Source organism: Eumetopias jubatus, unplaced genomic scaffold (genome assembly GCF_037043125.1).
Source record: "Eumetopias jubatus isolate StellerSeaLion01/CBP00866 unplaced genomic scaffold, mEumJub1_p1.0 scaffold_12, whole genome shotgun sequence".
Classification (NCBI taxonomy): Eukaryota; Metazoa; Chordata; class Mammalia; order Carnivora; family Otariidae; genus Eumetopias; species Eumetopias jubatus.
In genome coordinates this window covers 24,952,385-24,972,916 of record NW_028274818.1, presented here as the reverse complement: position 1 = coordinate 24,972,916, position 20,532 = coordinate 24,952,385, and the positions used below count along the sequence as shown (strand labels likewise).

The 20,532-nt window shown below is 47.5% G+C and overlaps 1 protein-coding gene across 1 annotated transcript; it reads right to left on the bottom strand.

Moving 5' to 3' along the window:
• Nucleotides 1–858: 858 nt before the first annotated feature.
• Nucleotides 859–13,225, bottom strand: CTSE (cathepsin E). Its single transcript, XM_028120346.2, has 9 exons — nucleotides 13,044–13,225; nucleotides 12,236–12,392; nucleotides 11,536–11,653; nucleotides 10,470–10,588; nucleotides 8,111–8,310; nucleotides 6,000–6,122; nucleotides 4,659–4,800; nucleotides 4,478–4,576; nucleotides 859–1,634 (listed from the first exon to the last, which is right to left on the bottom strand). The coding sequence occupies exons 1-9, from the start codon at nucleotides 13,109–13,111 to the stop codon at nucleotides 1,470–1,472; spliced, it is 1,191 nt and encodes a 396-aa protein (XP_027976147.1). The 5' UTR covers nucleotides 13,112–13,225; the 3' UTR covers nucleotides 859–1,469.
• Nucleotides 13,226–20,532: the final 7,307 nt, after the last annotated feature.

The following is a 20,532-nucleotide window of genomic DNA, read 5'->3' as shown; positions in this document are numbered from 1 at the left end:
CTCGGACCCGGATTCACCATGTCAGCTCCCTCAGGATGGGCCCTGGGGCCCCATAAGAGAAAAGGGCTCATTCAGAGCCCCTTCCCCCCTTCCATCTCCTTGGACATTCTGAAATATTTTCATTTACAACAAAATTATGAGCCCACAGCCAGGAACCAGGACTCCTTGGGAACAGGCTTGGAACATCTTTTTGTGTTGGGGTCAAGTCAAAAGTTCCCAGAAACTAACCTGAAGGGGCACCTGCAGGCTAAGTGTGGAGTGCTTTGAATATTGAAAAAACTGCATTAAGTTGAATCACACTCATTTTTCTGAAAGCTGCTAAATAAAGGGAAAAAGCCAAGTAAGCTTGCCTTTCCTGTATGAACTATACCTAATAGTAAGCAAATTGTTGATGAACGGTTTTTTTGATTTTTGTTTTTGCTTTTGTTTGTTTGTTTTTGAATAGAAGAACTCTGGCTAACAAACACAGGAGGGAAAAATAGAATTAGAAAAAAAATCTCTATTTTGCAGCCCTAATGATAGCTTGGATCTAAGCAATGATAATTAGTGGTTGCCGAAACCTTTGGGTAAAATGCTTAAGGAAATTGGTCATGGATGGATGGATGAGCCTAACAGCTCCCGAACCCACTCGTCAGTTCTAACCTTGTGGCATGATCTACCTCCTGATGGGCTACTGTGGGATGTACCCAGCACTACGGATGAAATATTCTTGCCACAAAACCAGGCTCTAGAGCCAACTGCCATTTTGTAGGAAAGATGGACTCAGAACCACATTGTATGATACCTCTGGATTTCAACCCGCAAAATTCAGAATGCGGTGAACTCTACACGTGGAAAGAGACATAGAGACAGTTCAAATAAACGCAATTTGAAGACTTTATTTGCATCCTAATACACACAAGTCACTGGTAAAAATGACCCAACATTTCCCAGACAATAGGGAACATTTGAACACTGATTGCCTATTTAAGAATATTATAAGGATTTATGGATAAATCTTGGATGTGATGATTTATGATGTGATGCTAAGAATTTGCTTCGGGATAATGCAGGTAGGTGGGCTGGGTAGCAGAGGGTGGTGGTGCAAGCAGATAAAACAGGCCTGGCCACGTGCAGGTGAGTTATGAAAGGTGGGGGGGGAGGGTGCTGCGTGGGGATTTATTGTGCTATAATCTCTGCTTGTGTACATGTCTGGAGATTGCCGAAAGAAAATGTTAGCAACAAGCAACAAAAAGTATGGGCATACAACTTAATTCTTCCATCATGATGGCGGTAGAGGTGGTGTATGTGGTGTGTGTGAGGTGTGTGTTCTCATGCTCTATTTGGACCCAATTCAAGTTGCAGCTCTAGAACAACTGTATCCTCCCGAAAATGACTTTTTGACCATTGTGAAGAATGCCCCAACCGAACGGGCCCAGCTGGATTTCTAAGGGGTGTCAGGCAGCCAGGCTCAAACACAAGGCCGCGACTTAGGGGACTGCCTGGGCCAGCCCAACACGGTTATTCCCACGATCGAAGACTGAGTAAAACTGCCTAATGAAGACATCGCCCAGGATCCAGAGGGGCCCAGCGGGAGGCTGGATGTCAAGCCCTTGAAAGCCGCTGCTGCAGAATTCCATTCCATCCACAAAGTCCTGGGGTGGGAAAGAAGGTGTAAGTGACATAGAGGGAGAAAGGGAAGTAGGGCTGCCTGGAGGCTGTACCGTGTGGTAGTGATGGTGACTATACCAAGCGGCCTTGGTCGGTCACGATGTTGGCTGGTTGGTTCTTCCTTCCGCTTCATACACCTCCACTTGTGTTCACACCGTTTTGTATATGTGGACCTGGGCTTCTAAGTTCTACAATTTTAAGAACTGTTCATCTGTCATACATGCTCCCTGCCTCCCATTTTACAACTGGGAAAAGTGAAACCTTGCTCCATGATTGCAAGAGCAAAAGGTTTGGTTTTAGAAGATCTTGGCTTAAGTTCTGCTTTCTTTAGTTTCTAGCGAAGCTCAACTTAATTTTTTAAGGGAGAGAAATTACACTGCTCTTTTCTTGATGTTCTGGGGAAGAATCCTTTTTTAGGTATAAGGCAAGTAGGCATCCATTGTCCTGTGAGGAGAGTGTAACGTCCCCCCACCTTACTTTTTAGTTTGGCAAAGACTTGGGGTCTACCAGGCGGGTGTGGGCTTTCCAACAACCATTTGAGATTTGAGGTTGCTGATGAGGGTCTGGGAAGTTTGCAGAGAGCTTAAAGCACCTTCCTGAGAGGAAGGGGATAACCATGCACTGCTGTTACAGCGTTCTTGGCAGACTGAGGTGGCTCTGATTGAAATCTGCCAGCAGAAAAGGACAAGGGCACCACGCTGGGCATAGGGAAGGAAGTGGGGTGAGCAGGGACTCACATAGGGTGCAGGTGGGAGAGTATGAGGGTACCGGAATGCCAAAGGGTATATAGGCTGACCGAGCTTGACACAGTTAAAGTGTCTAGCTTGTCCCCAGTTTGGTGTTCATAGTGGCAGCTCCAGAATCCCTTTGTTGGAGAAGCTTAGGGGGCTTGACACGAAGCTGTGAAACATTTGTTTTCTTAGTAGTGCAATTACTGGACCATAGGGTAGTCCTATTTGAGGACCCTCCATACCGTTTTCCAGAGTGGCTGCACCACATTGCATTCCCACCAACAGTGTAAGAGGGTTCCCCTTTCTCCACATCCTCGCCAATACCTGTTGTTTCTTGCCTTGTTGATTTTAGCCCTTCTGACTGGTGTGAGGTGATATCTCATTGTAGTTTTGATTTGTATTTCCTTGATGATCTGTGATGTTGAACATCTTTTCATGTGTCTGTTAGCCAACTGGATGTCTTCTTTGGAAAAATTTCTATTTGTGCCTTCTGCCCATTTTTAATTGGATTATTTGTTTTTTGGGTGTTGAATTTTTTAAGTTCTTTATATATTTTGGATACTAACCCTTTATTGGAATATGTCATTTGCAAATATTTTCTCCCATTCTGCAGACTGCCTTTTAGTTTTGTTTCCTTCACCATGCAGAAGCTTTTTATTTGATGAGTTCCCAATAGTTTATTTTTGCTTTTGTTTCCCTTGCCTCAGGAGACATATCCAGAAAGAAGTTGCTATGGCCAGTATTAAAGAGGTTACAATCTGTGTTCGCTTCTAGGATTTTTATGCAATCGCGCTTCTAAGTATTTATCCAAAGAATACAAAAGTACTAATTCAAAGGGATACATGCATCCTGATGTTTATAGCAGCATTATCCACAATAGCCAATAGCCAAATTATGGAAACAGCCCATGTCCATAGACTGATGAATGGATAAAGAAAATGTGGGAGATATATATATATGAATCTTAGTCATAAAAACAATGAAGTCTTGCCATTTGCAATGTTGTGGATGGAGCTACAGAGTATAATGCTAAGTGAAATAAATCAATCAGAGAAAGATAAATACCATATGATCTCATTCATATGTGGAATTTAAGAAAGAAAACAAATGAGCAAAGGGGAAAAGAGAGAGAGAAACAAACCAAGAAACAGACTCTTAACTATGGAGAACAAACTGCTGGTCACCAGAGGGGAGGTGGGGATTAAGGAGGGAACTTGTGATGAGCACCGGGCACTGTGTGGAAGTGTCGAATCACTATATTGCACACCTGAAACTAATATTGCTCTGTATGTTAACTAACTGGAATTTAAATAAAAACTTTAAAAGAACATCTGTTTTCACTTGCATTGTCTGTTTATGCTTGGTGGCTTGGGGAAAGGGTTCATGGAGATCAAGGTGTGTGTTGCGGGGGGTAGGTAAGTCCCTAAAGTGCTCCACACCTCAGCACCTCCATTCTGACGCAATCACCCTGGTGCTGTGGGTGACTCTCCGGTAAAGTTAGTGTGTTGAGTATCACCAAGGAACTGCATGTGATATTGAAAATCTGGGCCAACTGTGGTGTGAATCGATCATAGATTTCCCCCAGGAACTCCCTTTCTACCTCGCCCTACAAACTTAGGAACCTACTGCAATAAAAGGCCCTTTCTGGTTTGAGGAGAACGTTAATCTGAACGTGAGAAGATACAACCTCATTCCGTACCTCCTCCTCAAGTAGCTCATACCTCGAGCCTCTTAACTTTCCGAGTCTCAATATCCTCATCCCCAGAATGGGATAATAATATCCAATCTTACTGGGTGTTTGAAGGATTAAACTTGGTTAGTTGAAAAGTCCTACGTGACAATGTCGGCAAACTTCACTAGATGGCTTGTCCAAGGTTTGCTGCTGCTTCATGGCTGGACGGGAATGGAGAGAGAACCAGCCCGGGGGTCTTTCCCCCACAGGCAGCTTTGTCCTTTCTAGAGGGAACACCTAGTGCGGGAGAAGATGGGAACGGGGCTTGGGGCAGACGCAGCCTGGGTGTAGGTGACTGAAAAGAGGAAGTGGTGGGCTCGTGGGGAAGGCCCTATGACTTGCAGAATAAGGAAACAGTTCTTACCACCAGGGTATAGACAGTTGGTTGGAGGGTGTAGGAGACGCCATTGATGGTGAAGGTGACATCCGGCATGACGTTGAGGTTGGCACACTCCACCGCATACTAAAACACAACACAGAGGACCCATTTACAGGCCTCCCCGCTCCCCTGCTCCTGCCTCTTCCCTACCCCAGGTGGCACTGACTTCTCCATCCATGGGTTCGGCTCCAATGGCCTTCTGCAGCTGCTTGATTTTGTCTGAGGGGCCTGTGATGAGGGAAGTCCCTGTGTCCACAATGGCCTGGCAGCCCTCAGAGCAGAACATCACGGCGCCTCCCACCTGGATTCTGAGGACAAAGAAAATGTCATCAGCCAACCCCCCGCCCCCACCCCCTTCCCAGCTGTCCCCCTTCCCCTCAGCCCTGAAGTTTCCCAGCCTCCCCAGCTGCTCTCACCCCCCGCTGGGCTTTCAAATACAAATGATTTCAAGTTTGACCGTCTCACACATCCGTATTTCTGTTTTTCTGTGACTGAGATCCATACCAGAAAACACATTTACTTTTGGACCCAGTACACACACACATACACACACACACGCACATGAAATAAAAATGTCATGAAACAGGGCTCAACCTTAGTATGTGAAGTGCACTCTGATATTTTCTATTTTATTCCATTTCGTTAAAAATGCACGTCATGATCCCCTAAAATGGGATCATGATCCATAAATGGGTAAGTCCCTCTGGCTTGAAAAACCCTCAGTAGACTGAGCACTGATGATTTTCGCTGTTACATCCCCAGTGACTAGCACATGCCCTCACCTTGCAGAAGCTTATTCTTGGCGGAATTGAAACCTGAGTTGCATTTCTTTAAATTCCTGCATTATCTGACACAGTGCTCAGTATGTGACAGGCATCTGGTCCCATGTCCCTGATTGCTCCATGCCCAAACACACACACGCACGTCTGCATGTATGTATGTCAAGGCCCAGTCCATGTCACCTACTTCATGAAACCCTTGCTTGAGGAGTTCTTCAGATAGAAGCTGTCTTGCCCTGTCTGCCAGGCCACTCCGGTGGCACGGCTTGTGGAACACTGATCACCTCCACCTTACAATGATAGTGGTGTGTATGTGTCTCATCTTCTGGACATGCTTCGTGGAGGCGAAATCTGAGTCCAGGTCACTCCCGTACCCCTATGTCACCCACCCCTGGTCCTGTGTGTGAATTGACGTTAAATGAGCCCCAAGTAATTGGCAGAGGATTTTTATTTATTGTCTGTTGACTTGCGGGCACAGCACGCGTACCAGGAGGGAAGCTGAGACGTGGTACCTCGTGCCTGTTGCCCTGGCAACCGCGGCCCCTTCCTCCACCTTTGCTCAGCACCTCCACACTTCCAGCCTCCCACGGCGAGCCCTCAGGCTCCTCCCCCAGGGACCAGCACACTGATTCAGGTCAATTCAATCACACTTTTTTTTCAATTCAACTGGCCTTGTGCCTGTCTTGAATTCTTGCCTGTACCCTAACTACTTTGTGGAGAATACTCACGCATCCAGGGCAATCTGCCAGTAGCCTTGCTTGGTGATAGGGACCCAGTTCAGATTCCCCGAGAAATGGGAGTGGTCATAGCCTCCGAAAATGAGTTCGCTCCCTGCACCACCCTCTGGGTCACTGCAGGGAAAGAAAAAAGGACAGATTGTCAGGGAAGGGCCACTGGGGTACCCTAGGAACAAGCTGGTCATGGACACCAAGTACCCCGATAGGCAGAAATATCAGCCTGGGCTTTGAGACCAGGGCTCCCAGCTACTGCAAGTTGATTGACCTGGGCTTTTGGGGGCAGAAGGACAGAAGATAGAAATAGCTCTGCTTGATGATTTGTGAATGTCCTCTTGCTTCTTGGATAAAAGGGCTAGGGAGGAGGTCGATGGGGACAACTACTCTGGTCATGCAGAACTCATGAAGAACCAAGGCTAGGACCGTTGGGGTATGCACACACCATGTGACTTATGCATCCCCAAAAAGCCTTTTCCACCAAGTATCTTTCCCACTATGGTTTTGGTGGTGCCTGGAGTTTCCATATGATTCACTCCGTCGTGTTAAGGTGAGGAAGCTAATGGGAATGCAACACGACTTATGAGAACTTGAAAATTTATTAATTTTCACTGGTGTTGATTTTTCAGAGTGTGATCTGGCACCTAACAGGATTCTGGGGAAATAGGACATGAAACTGATTCATTTTTAGGAGGAAAAGGATCAGAAAAATACAAAACTCAGGGCCCTGAGAGGCATGGTGGTAAAGGGGGAAGGAACCGGGTACTGGGGGCATCTTGGGAAAGCAGACTTAGGGAGGTGGGGGGGAGAACCGCCGTTAGTTGACGGCCTTTTGGCAGGGCCCTGGGCGAAGAATTTTACCTGTTTAATCCTATTTGTTTCTTACATCAACCTTGTGCCCATTTGAGGAAACAGACTGGGGGCGTCAGTCCGTGTCAGCCAGACGGCAAAGCCTTTGCTCTTTCCCACCCTCCTCCCTGTCTTTCCAGGCTGCAAGGGAGCAGGGGGGCAGCAGAGGGGTCTGGGCAACCTGCCCTCTTGCTCACGGTTCTGCCCCGGGGGTTGGTCCCAACTACAGCCGTGCAGTTTAATAAAGGAAATTCAAGGCTCTCCACGTGGAAGTGGAAAACAAGGGCAATGGGCTTGCGTGAAAACAGGGCAAGCTGAGACCAGATATGCCGGGGAGGAGTTAGAAAGGTCAGAAATCTCCGTCCTATGTAGGGGTGAAGGTGAGATGACCCTTTCAGGATCCCAGGCAAGAGTGGCCAGAGGCCGGTGAGCCACATGACCTTTTCCAACTGCAGGAGGCAATTTTTTTAAAAATTGCGTAAATTGGCCATTTTTAAATGTACGGTTCAGTAGTGTGAAGGCTATTCATGCTGTGGTGCAGCCAGTCTCTAGAACCTTTTCATCCTGTGAAACCACAACTCTATACTCATGAAACAACAGCTTCCTTCCCCTCCCCCCACACCTGGCACCCACCATTCTACCTTCTGTCCCTGTGAATCTGAGCGCTCCAGGCGCCTTCGTGTAAGGGAACTCATGCACGATTTGTCTTTTTGTGACTGGCTTGGTTCACTTGAAATAAGGTCCTCACGGTTCATTCTCTGGTAGCCTGTGTTGGAATCGCCTTCCTTTTTCAGGCTGAATAATATTCTATTTTATGTAAATTCTGCATCTCATTATGCCTTTAACATCCCATTATTTTATTGTCAGCTTCCTTTGGAATTTTTTCCTGCCTCCTCCCCCAGGAATCAAGCTTCCTGAGGGCAGGGACTGTTTTCCTTGTCTCTCTATTGCTCTCCGTGCCCAGCACTGTGGTCGGCACACAATAGGAGCTTGATAAACATTTATTCCCTGCACAAATGAATATCCAACCCCAGAGATTCCTCCTCTTGGTTCAGTGCGGTACAGTTTATAAAGTGAGGCAAACCCCATTTCCTCAATATCCAGAGAAGGTAAGCCCAGGGTCTCACAGCTGGTAATAGGTCAAGCAAGAGATCCAAGCCAGGTGTTTGACTGCTAAGTCTAGTGCTCTTTCAGCTGCACCCATGTTGTCTCCCTGTGGTCGTAACTGACTTTCACCTTGGTGGGCTTGCCAGGCCTACCTGCTCATGTACACAGAAAACATGGGTATATCCACCAGGTTCTGCGCCATCATGTTGTCAAACACCGGGGTCACCCCTCCCACAGCCAAGGAGGGGTATCCCAGGCCCAGAATTCCATCAAACTCTGCGTTCACAAAGGTCTGGCCTGGCTCCGTGACACTCTCTCCAAATTGCTGGCTGGCCACAACCAGTCCTTCCACCTGATGGGAGAAAGCCCGAAAGAAAACTGCTCAGGAGAGCTTTGGTACAGTCTCAGATTCCCGGATTCTCCCTCTGGTCTGAAGCGAATTCTTCCCCCACCCAACCTGATTAAATGAGCACAGTGATTTCACCACATTCCCACACCCTTAATTTTTTTATGTAGACTTTTAAAAAAATTGAAGTTGAATACAGAAATCCTAAGTGTACAGTTTGGTGCATTTTCACAAACTCAGCCTGGTCCGCAAGCTCCCAAACCGGAAGCCACTTCACGCACCCTGCTAATCGTTGTGCCTTTCCTCAAGAACAACCATCTGCTGGCTTCCAACATATATTGCTTTTGCCTTTTCTTGAATTTTACATAAACGGAATCATACAGGATTAATTCTTTTCTATCTGGCTTCTGTCACTCAACATTATGTAGTGTACTATGTTGAAATTTCGTTCAATGTCCTCAGTATCCCGTGGTATGAATAACCGTCATTATCCGTTCTACCATCGATGGGTATTTGGGTTGTTTCCTGTAGTGACTGTCGTTAACAGTGCTGCTTGGACATGGCTTTTGATGAACATGCACTCATAATTCTTCTTCTTTTTTTTTTGAAAATTCAGTTGTACTTTTTTTTTTTTAAGATTTTATTTATTGGGGCGCCTGGGTGGCTCAGTTGGTTAAGCGACTGCCTTCAGCTCAGGTCATGATCCTGGAGTCCCAGGATCGAGTCCCACACTGGGCTCCCTGCTCAGCAGGGAGTCTGCTTCTCCCTCTGCCCCTCCCCCCTTCATGTGCGCGCACGCTCTCTCTCTCACATAAATAAATAAAATCTTTTATTTATTTATGTGTGAGAGAGAGAGACAGCGAGAGGGGGAACCAAGCAGGGGGAGTGGGAAAGGGAGAAGCAGGCTTCCTGCTGAGCAGGGAGTCCGATGCGGGGCTCGATCCCAGGACCCTGAGATCATGACCTGAGTGGAAGGCAGTTGCTTAACCAGCTGAGCCACCCAGGCGCCCCTGTACTCATACTTCTGTTGGACACATGCCTAGAGGTAAAATATCTACAATGTATTGGAAGTTTGATAATGTGTGAGGTCGGAGTCCAGATTTTTTTTTTTAACTATATGGATATCCAAATGACGTAGCACCATATTTAATAAACACACTCTCATTTCCTCCACTGCCAGTTTCATGGCCAATAGAATTCAGAGTAGTTTCTGAGTTTTCCATTTTGTTCCATTTGTCTCTTTGCTTATCTTGTGCCAATACCACACTGTCTCAATTACTATAGCTTTATAATAGGTCTTGATATTCGTAGTGTTTTTCTTTATCTAGATTGTCTTGGTGTATTACATATCCATATACATTTTAGAATTAGCTCATCAATTTCTGTTGTTTTGATTGAGGTGACATTAAAATCTATAGATCGATTTGAAAAAACTTCAACTTGTCCATAATACTGAGTCATGAAATACTGAGTCATTTCTGTTTATGTAGATCTTCCTTAATTTCACTCAATATGTTTTCCAGGTTTTGGAGTGGAGATATTGCACATTTTTTGTTAAATTTATTTGTAGGTATTTGATGTTTCTGGTGTTATTATAAGTAATGTCATTAAAAAATCTATTTTCCATTTGTTTTTCCTGATACTCAGAAATACAATTTTGTTTATCTAGTAATCAGCAACTTTGTTAAATAATTATTAATTCCAATGGTCTGTAGATATTTTTGGATTTTTTACATAGAGAATCTTGTCATATGTGAATAATACAACATAGTTTCTTCCTTTACAATCTTAATGCCCTTAGTTTCTTTTTTCTTGCCTTATTGCACTGAGAGCACCTTTGACTCATTCTTTTTTTTTTTTTTGCCTTAACTCACTCTTGAAAAGCTGCCCCCTCAGGCTTTCTGCTCTGTGCACTGTTTCTCTGTGGAATTCCTCCGTGCTGCCATTCTAGAACCCAGCACCCTGAGCAGACTGGCCCACGGCCATTAGTTCAAGCAGGGAGTGCTACTCCTGCCTGGCCAGGCTTCCCCCTTTCCCTGGAAGTCAGCTCCTTGTTTCCACCTCTTCCTGAGGCAGATCTGAAAGTATTCCCCTAAAGGCTCTGAACAATATTCTGTATCCCAAGTTTCTGGCCAAAAGAGAAAAGATGAAGGAATTGTACTCACATAGACTTGGTCAGCTCCGATGATTCCAGACAAGCTCCCAGTCCCATACTGAATGGAGAAATGACTCCCCAGCACACTGTACGTGTTGGACTGGGAAGGATTGAACCTGGCATGTGTCTCTGGAAAAGCAAGGATGCCGCTGTTGCCTGGGCCACCAGCTCGCTGCCTTCCTTCCTGCCCTGATACCCCACAGATGCAGGATCTCTTCCCTCAACTCCCAAGATTGAGTGGGGGCCTCCAGAAAGGTTGGCCATGGCCCACCTTAGTGAGGTACTACATTCTTCTCTAGCCACATGTGGTGGCCTAACTGGTGACCAACTCGTCATCCCTGGGCAAACGTGGCGCCCACAGTGACCTCATGAGGCACACGGAGATAAGCGTCATGTGTCAGGAGCCAGCAGAAGTCTCTGTCAACTAGTGGGGGTCAGAGCCTGGCATTCAAAAGAATCCCAGGGATTAAACAAATGCCACTCCAGGCAATGACTCTCAATTCCTTGCCCGACCTGTAGACACCTAATCTAGGGGTTTTCTGAGACATCGTGTCTCTAGAACTTATCCAGCATAGACTCAGACATCTTTCTTTAGCTCTTCCTTTCTAATGCTAACAAAGACGCCTGAGTTACCTCTGGCCAAACGGACCCACCCCTGTATCGTGCCCCACCAGCCCCAACTCTGATATCCTGGGATAGGCCACCAAGCCCTCTTGAAGCGGGTGAATAGTCAGCACTAGAACCCAACCCACCTACCTGCCCAGAAACAGCCATTTGAATGGAACGTTCCCCCTCACATTCTTTTGGGTGTTCCAAAGGGAGTGAGTCATGGAGTATTCAAAGATTTGTATTGAGTTTGTATTTTCAGTGGCTGAGTTTTCTCCTATTAATTCTGGTCAGTACGAAAGTTGCTAGCTTGGATAGCAATCAAATTTTAGCTCTCTCCCTGGCCCAGCCCTGTTTCTACCGTAGGTAGTCCCAGGGCAGACTCAGAGGTGGAGAGGGGAAGCTGGTGTGGCATGCATGGCCAGTTTCTGGAGCTGCCATTCCCTGCTGGGGATCCTGGCTCTACTTACTGCAGGCTGGGCTGGTGCAGTACACAGAGGGGACCCAGAGGTTGGAAGAGCCAGTGTCAAAGATGACGGTGAAGTTCTGCGGTGGAGAGCCGATAGAGATGGTGCCGAAGTATTCCATCTATGGGGGAGGGAGGGAAGGGAGCCGAGTGAAGGTGGTAGGAAAGGGGAAGGTGCTCACCAGGGAGCCTAGGGAGAGCTCTCTGGGACCAGAGCCCGGGATAGCCACAGACTGGAGCTTACAGAGCCTGGGGGAGTGGCAACAGAAGGTAGAATGAGCGGACAAAGACTACAAGGGAGGAAATCAAATCAAATCTCCCACCCTCTACTACTTCTTTAGCTCTCATTTGCGTTATTCCTCATAATTCCTTTGTGAGCAAGGCAGAAGAGGCAGTAATCCTTTTGTTCTACAATCAGGGAAGGGAAGCTGGTGAAGGTTAAATCATTTGGCCAAGGACACACAGCAGGGCCCTTCTGTTTGGGATGCCATTTCTTTTGCAGAGAGCTCTACACATTTGGGCACACTGGGGCTTGCTCCGTCAAATCCATGGGGACCCAGGGGATCAGTCCCTATGGGCTATCCTAGAGGAGAAATCCACACTGGCCTTCACTTCACTGTTGCTGACCTGACACTGGCCACGCCCAGAGGCCAAGCCATCCTCCCCTCACCCCCTTGCCTAGCCCCTGCCCCAGAATGCCTCACATCCAAGTAGTTGATGAGGGGCTCGTTGGCATCCTGGTTCATCGTGCAGGACTCAGTGAACTGGATCATATCCAAATTCTGGGATTTCCAGAACTCAGAGAGCTGGCCCCGTGCCCGCAGCTTCTTCCGGAGGGACTGATGCCTCCTGAGGGGCACCCTGAGGACAAAGCCCCGTGTGAGACAGAGATGCAGTTCTGCCTCTCGCAGACCCTCCCCTCTCCCAGCCCATTTTTCCAGCGGTAACCTGGGAGATTACACAGGAGAAGATCTGCAAGGCAGCAGAGTTGCCAGAATTGGCCACAGTTTGGCAAGAATTAGTGCCCTCTCTGCCCCCCGCCTGTCAGTCTTGTCTCTGCTCCTGGAGAGTCTCAGAATCTTTGACTTGAAGTGGCCCTCCCTCTCAGAGATGAGCTCTTTGAGGTCCTCCAGGAAAATGATCTGCAGTTGTGCATGAACCTCATAAGGGGCTGATTTAAAGGGACAGAGACTCTTGGAGGCAGCCGTGGTCAGTCCCTTGGGCAAGTACTCGGTCCTTTGAGCTCCGAGTACTTGCCCAAGCTGCAGGTTCCTGCTCTTTAATAATGTGAGAGGCTCCCTGGGACTTGGGCAGGCAGTTCCATCAGAGGTGGGGCAGAGGGATGGCTTGTCGTGGGCTGGGGGTCAAGACCACCACAAGATGGCCACTTTCCCCAGCCCTCAGTTTCTTCTCCTCTTCATTTCCCCATCAGCTTTCCTCTCCCAGGGCAGCGCTAAGCTTGAGGGCAGGCAGCTGCCCCTGCCACACGCAGTGCTAGGGATGTGGCCTTACCTGTGGAGCCGATGTTGAGCCAGCCCCAAGTCCAGGAGCACCAGCAGCAAAAGAATGAGTGTTTTCATCGTGGGCCCAACCAGCAGCTTCTTGCTCGCTCTGCCGTGGCCTTCTTTGCCCCCTCTCCTTTCTGCTCTCCCACAGGCCAGTGGGGACAAATCTCCCTAACTCTCAGATCTGCCCTGCCCAGCCCAGTCTGAGGACCCAATGATAAGGCCTCTTGCGTCAATAGCCAGACCCAGAACAAACACAGCATGTATAACAGGGCGTTTCCCTTCCTCCCCTCAGCCCCCCTTCCCTTCCAGCAGGGGCAGGGGTGGGGGCTTTGTGGATCTGAGGTGGGACTTGGGGGTCTGTGCACCCTCTAAGAGCAAGACAGCGGTGCAGGTTCAACTTCTCCCAGAAATTTTGGTGTCCTCCCCTGACCCCTAGAAACCCTGTGGTCATTCCTTGAGAGAGCACTGTGCCCCTGGGCCCTGGGCCCCCTCCACCCACGTGTTACCACAACACGAGTGGTCTGGCTGAGGACTCCCAGCCAGAAGTGGGTGGAAGCCCAGTCGTCACCTGTGGGACAAGATTCTCACTCAAAATACCAATCAGGTTGTTTTCTCTGTATTTCCTATTCTCCCCTCTTTCCCTTGGGAGCCTCAAGGGCAGTTGACCCTCCCTCCATCCACTTTGAGGCAGAGACTAGCACTCCTCAAAGCCCCTAAAATGGAAGACTGGGCTTGGGGAGCTAGTTTTTTGCATCCCAAGGACTTGATGAATCTGGGGTGGAGGGAGGTTTGGAAAATACAGAAGCAGCCCTGGGCAGGGTGGGTAGCAGGAGGTCCTGCCCGTGGCGGGGGGTGGCCATGATTCTGGAGCAGGGGCCCATATGGGTTTGCTAAGGCTGCCATAACAACTTGCCACAGATTGGGTGACTTAACAGAAATGTATTTTCTCGGGATTCTGGAGGCTAGAAGTCCAAGATGAAGGTATGGACAGGGTTGGTTTTCCCTGAGGCCTCTTTCCTTGACTTATAGAGACGGCCACCCTCTCTCTTCCCTCTGTGTGTGTCTGCATCTTGATTTCCTCTCCTTATAAGTCATATTGGATTGCGGCCCACCGAAAAGACCCCATTTTAACATAATTAACCTCTTTAGAGGCTCGATCTCTACATAGTCACATTCTGAGGTTCTGGAGGTTAAGACGTCAACCTAAGAATTTGGGGGGATACAATTCAGCGCATAACAGTGTCCACAGACAGCAGGACCCTCAGTCTGTTCTGGTGAGTAGGGGGCGGTGGAGCTCAGTGCTTGGTTATCCCAGCATGATTAGCTATTGCTATGAACGCATCTCTATGGCCATCCCACTTCTTAAACAGAGGGTGGGCTTTATCGCCTTGAGTGAGGATGGAGGGTGGTGGGGAGGAGCACCTTCCCCTGACCATGACCCGGAACTGGGGCAGTCGAGGCTCTGGAAAGAAGGCAGAGAACCAGGGTTCAGGTCAGTTTTGCTCTGACCAGCCAGCGATCTGGCAGTGTTTTAGCTGCTGCCGTGGGCTCTGTTTTCCATCTTAGAAGCCCAAGCAACAGACAAACTTGGAGTTTGGAGCTAAGTGGAACACTGCCTTGGGCTCCAAAAATGTTTAAAAGGCCATCAAAGGGACTTAGGGAACAGCCTGGACCCTTGAAGCCCTGACCCCAAGGGCACAAAGCCTCTTCAACATTTACCCACCTGTCAGTTCTCTTTGACCTTTCACTGGGGACGGACGTCTACCCCCAGGAGGGCAGGGTGAGCCAGAAGAGCTAGAGGTTGAGATAATCCGTTTTGGCATTTTGCTCTGTCATGGTTTGCCCATAATTACCCGACCACTAGGTACCTTAGATTTGTTATCTGCCAAGTACCCTACATACATTGTTGAGTTTTAAGGAGGATTAAAAACACAAAATATGGTATGTGGAAGTCCTTGAAAAACTGTAATGTGTCATCTGACTGAAGATCTTCCCTATAAAACCCATGCACCGGGAGACTTCTTCTTGCCATTAGGGCAAGCCTGCTGACATAGCAGATGAAGACACCGAGGCACAGAGTGGCAGAGTGACAGCCCCAGAAACATGTGGTTCCTTTAGTGGCAGAGTAGGGTTAGGACCCCGACCTCCTCACTCCCAGTCCGGGGATCTTTCTGCTACAGAATGATCGTCATTACCACTGCGGATGATTTGGGAACAAACGCCCTTGGGGGTGCCTGGGTGACTCAGTTGGTTAAGCATCTGACTCTTAATCTCAGCTCAGGTCTTGATCTCAGGGTCAGGAGTTCAAGCCCTGCGACGGGACATGCTGGGCATGGAGCCTACTTAAAAAAAAAAAAGCCCTTGGATATATGCCTGTTGGGGGTGTGTGTGTGTGTGTGTGTGTCCTTTAAGAAAAGAGAGGGAAGAGTATTTGGGGAAATGGTGCCATGTGGGCAAAAACAGGCCATAGTATGGGCAAGGATCCTGTCCTTCAGCACTGAGAGAGGCTCTTTGGAAAGAAAGAGAGATCCTCAGGGATGTGGACTGGAGGCTGGTCGGATGCAGAGCTTTTGCCTGTTTCCAGAACATTTGAAGGCTTTTGGTGGGACACCATCCAATCAACTTCTCGTTTCTGGAGCTTCAGCTTGAGAAGATAAATTAACAATAAGAGGATGGTTTCTCAGTGCTCTGTGGACATCAGCTTTATCATACTTATCTGGTAGGTATTATTTTAAAGCCCATTTTACAGATGAGATAACTGAGGCGCAGAGAGTTTAAGCAACTTGCATAAGGTGCTGTAATCAGCATTCAAAGCCAGCGTTGCCTGACTTTAAAGTTGATGATCTGTATTGGGTGATCTTGAGGGTCTGACGTTCGAGAATTTCTTCCCGGAAGAGAAAGACCATGAGAAAGGATGGGAGGGAGGAGGAGAGGGGAAAAGGGGGAGAGAAAACAATTTTCTGCGTGATGGAAAATTTGAGGCCTTTTAATTGTAAGAAGAGAGAAGGGTGTGTGCAGGGTGGCGGGTGGTGGTGAGGAGCTGTGTGATGAACAATCTTATCATTGCTTCTTTTTGGCAAATATTTTCTATTTTGCCTTCAAGGAGCCTCCCCGCAAGGATCATTGCTGTACTGCTGACAGGTGCAAAAATCCCCCCGTACCCCCCTCTGCTAGTTACCCCTGACCCAGACGCTGACTTCTGAAAACTAAAAGTTTAAGGTTATTTTTTCCTTGTTGCTGAAAGAGAGCTCCTGACACAAAGGCTTGCTTTTCCCAGTGGCTTGATCTGCTTTGGTTTGGCAAAGCCTCTTGTTTTCATGCAACTGGAAAAAAAGAAGGATCCGATGTCTCCAGCATCTCGCCATGTCAAGAATTCAGTTAGTGTGAGTCATTTCCAAAACGACTGTCAACCCTATTCTGGGAAAGTGCCTTTCAGACCAGAAATGATTGCAGTTCGCCCTGCAGAGGACCCAGGCACTGGGGCAGTCTCTCACTTGAAGACTGCACGTGTGTGCGTGTGCACTTCTCCTGTCCTGGGATCTGGAAGAACAGCATGCCAACAGCATCGTTTCTCTACTTGTTACTGAGCCCAGGCTTTGAAAGCCAGACAAGGCAAGATTTGGCATCCAGCCCTGCCACTTAGGTGGAGGTGTGATATCGGGGTTGTTTGGGATCATTAGATTGCTCTGCTGTAGAAAAGGAAGAAGGATTTCCTTGCAAGATGATGTGAGGATTCCATGAGACCATCCTCAGGAGGGGGGCTTTCTATGTGCCGCTCAGCCCAGCGCTTGACACCCAGTTAGCACTTAATACTGGGGCCCTGGCGACACCATACAGACCAGGGCAGGTGCCGGACATGGACTAATGCCCGTTCTATGCCATCCGCCATTCAAAGTGCTTTAAATATCCTTACTCATGCAATTCTCCCAAAGACCCCAAGAGGTAAGTAGTCCCAGAGAGGTAAAGGAATTTGTCCGAGCTCATACACCTGGTGACAATGGAACCGGGCTTGAACCCAAGGAATCTCTCTATGAGTCCATGATCGTTTACAACTCCCACCGCCATCTGTAGTCTGTATGTATGTTACTGTCCGTATTAGCTCGCCGAGACACGTTGTGGAGACCATCCGCCCTTTTGTGTCTTTTAACAGTTCAGGAAAGCGATCAAGACTTCTGCCTGTCCTCAGTTCTTCTTGTGTGATCAGGGGCTCGACCATTTAAAGGCTGGGAAATGAAAAAAAAAAAAAGGCTAGGAAATGAAAGTGCTCTCCGACCCTTAGTTTCTTTATTTGTACAATGAGTTTGTTAGGAAGATTAATAAAAGCATCCGTGAAAATGGGTGATGTACAGTGAGTGTGCAATAAATACCAGGTTAAAATTTTATTATAAGGGGAAGAGAGAGTATACTTCGCAATTGTGACAGAAATCCGATGCCTTTCCTTCATTATCTCTGTGAGTTTTCGTTTGCAGACATAGCACCAGGGGACTCAGCCGACAGTGCTCTTGAATCTTTTCCTTCTAGTACCAGCTCTGCTGGCCTCAGAACTGGTTCCATTCTGGAACTTCTGTGAGTGGCTCCAGGGTAGGATTTAGGCTGTGGCTGAATAGGAAAAAAGGCAGAACTTTAATCTCGGGACCTTTGTAAAGTGTGTTTGTCTCCGTTTCTAAAAAGTCTTGTTTTGTTCCTAGTCCATTAAATGCCTTGGAAACCCACCAGAGGGAAAACACGTACTAAAGATGCAGTTAAGATTAGGTCTATTCCAGGACATTGGGATACCGGTCTGATCTTCCTTTCTGGTTTAACAAGCTTCTCTGATCGGAGAGTCTCCAAACGGAGCCCCATTTTCCAAAGTCTTGGCAAACAACACTCATTTACTCACACAAAAATTGGGACACAGAGTCTCACTGAATTTTTTCAGAGACAAGAAATCCAAGGCTCCAAGTTTTTCTGCCCAAGGGGTGGGAAGCAAGGACAGGAAGTGGAGCGCCTCCCACACCAAACTCTCACATGCATGTTCGCTGGGGGGTGGTGGCAGGAGGTGACAGTGGCTTGGAATGGAGTGGGGATGAAACACCAGGAAAGCAGTGGTGAGCTTAGATTTGTTCTGGAGATAGAACCCACGGGCCCTGATCCTGAATTGAATGGGGACAAAGGAAAGGAGGGATCAAGAACGACTCCGGGAATTTGTCCCACGGACACACTTAAACTTGCGCGAACAGCTGTTGGGTCCAGGTTATTTTATTCATCAAACGTTGCTTGCGATGGGAAAGCTTGGAAATAGGGGGTCAGGAAGACTAGCTAAATGGTTATGGTATAGCTATACGATGGAACGTTGTGGAACCATCACAAAATAAGGAAAAAGCTCCAAAGAAGAACCTCTAGTCTATATAGTTGGGTTAAAAAGCATGTAACAGCATGTGCAGTATGGTATACCATTTGTATAAAACAGAAGGGGGAGAATGTTTATAGTTCCATTTGCTTCCATATGCATAAAATATCTCTGGTAAGATATACCAAGAAACTGGTAGCATTGGGTACTTTCTGGGGACGGAACTAGGTGGGTGGGGCAGGGCGAGGAGGCTTGTTGTATACCATTTTGTACTTTTTGAATTTCGAGTCATTGACTATATTACTTCTTTAGTTTTCACGTGACTATATTCCTTTATTAGTTTTCTATTGCTGCTATAGAAAATGACCACAAACACAGGGGTTTAAAACAGAGCAAATTTGTTCTCTGATAGCTCTGTTGGTGGGAGGACTGACCTGGGTCTCACTGTGTTAAAATAAAGGTGTTAGCAGAGCTGTGTTCCTCTCCGGAGGCTCTAGAGGAAGATCCGTTTCCTTGCTTTTTCCGGCTTCTAGAGGCTGCCTATATTCGTTAGGTTGTGGCCCCTTCCTCCATCTTCAAAGCCAGCCAGATTGCATGTCTCCGACCACTCTTCCATAGACTCCTTCCCCTTTGACCACGGTGGAGGAAAGTTATCTTTTAAGCACTCGTGTGATTAGATTCAGCCCCATCACCCCCAGGTAATCCAGGACAATCTCCCCATGATTGGGGTCCTTGATTTCATCCAGGTTAGCCATGTAATTCACATAGTCACAGATTCCAGGGATTAGAACGTGGACATCTTTGGGAGCCACTACTCTGCCTACCACAATTACCTATTCAAAAACATTTTAAATGCAAAAAAGAATGAGTTAATGACCCCTAAACTCTGGGTATGAGCTCTTGGTGGGGAGGGATAACGGTGTTCTTTACTGAGTACAAATCAGGGGAGCGAACACAGGTTGGGAGAGGTGGAGAATCAAGGTTTTGGACAAATTCTTTTGAGGTGCTGGTAGACTTCCCAGGGGTGATGATATCAGAATGATGCTTGAGTATGTGGGTCTTGTGCTCTCATAAGACTTGTTGAGGCTGAAGATATAAATTTGGGAGACATCAGCAAATACAAAGTGGTTAAAGCCATGAAATGGGCCGAGGACGCCCAGGGAGAGTGTGGGGATGGGGAGGAGGAGAAGCCCCAGGATGAGCTCTGAAGCCCGCAGGTGGGTGAGGGGGAGAATGAGCCGAAGAAGCAGGGAAGGAGCCCGGTGAGGATGCAGGAGACCACATTGCCTCCTCCCAGAGACCCCTCAGCCACCTAGATCAGAAGAATCACCACCCCGCTCTGTTTTTCTCCATCACACTCCTTGCCCACTTTGCATGTTGTGTTTATTGCTTGTGTCTCCACTAAGCTGGGAGCTCCCTGAGAGCAAAGCTCTGCTAGTTGGATCATTGCTGTATCCCCAGCACCCAGCCCAGCGCCTGGCTCAGAGTAGGCATTCAAATAGTTATTAAGTGAAGGAGTGAAGGAAAACAAACCAACTTAATCCTTCTCCCCCAATCCATAAATAATGAAGATGGCTTTAAAATCTAAAAGTTAAAGAAGAAAACAGCGCAGGCCTTTTAATCCTCCAGTGACCATTCCCCATGGGTACGTTTCCATAGGAGTTGTCTACAGAGTGTGCTTTTAAACGATACCTCTGTTCCACCTTGCTTGGAATTCCACCATTGTCCACTTTTCCCCTAGAGCGGGGCATTCTCCTCTCAGCCTAGTGCCTTAGCCCCCAGCAAGCTCTCAATAAATCTTAGCTATTTATTTGGGCTTTTAAAAATGCAAATATCCTTGGGAAAGATGGCTCATAGAGTCACCAACTCCTTAGTATGAATTAGTTTCTCAGCAGGAATAGCTTTTTTTTTTTTTTAAAGTTTATTTATTTTTAGTAATCTCCACACCCAACGTGGGGCTCAAACTCACAACCCTGAGAATCAGGAGTCGCACGGTCTTCCGACTGAGCCAGCCAGACGCCCGGTCTCAGTAGGAATAAAGAAGGACCTTAGGGTGTGGGCGGGGTGGAGATGTGGAAGGGGAGATAGTGTTTCCAAAAAAATGCTAGGGAATCTAAAGCAAATCTCAGTTTGTGGTTTTGCTGGGGCCCACACCTGCACAGCA

What these genes read in the sequence shown, in the direction of transcription:
- CTSE (XM_028120346.2), bottom strand. Translation starts at nt 13,111, where the DNA reads ATGAAAACACTCATTCTTTTGCTGCTGGTGCTCCTGGACTTGGGGCTG. An exon ending in TCGGAGCTGACCAAGTCTAT is followed by an intron (nt 8,311 to 10,469) that starts GTGAGTACAATT and finishes TTCTCCCATCAG; the next exon opens with GTGGAAGGACTGGTTGTGGC. An exon ending in CCGAACCCATGGATGGAGAA is followed by an intron (nt 4,577 to 4,658) that starts GTCAGTGCCACC and finishes GTTGTGTTTTAG; the next exon opens with TATGCGGTGGAGTGTGCCAA.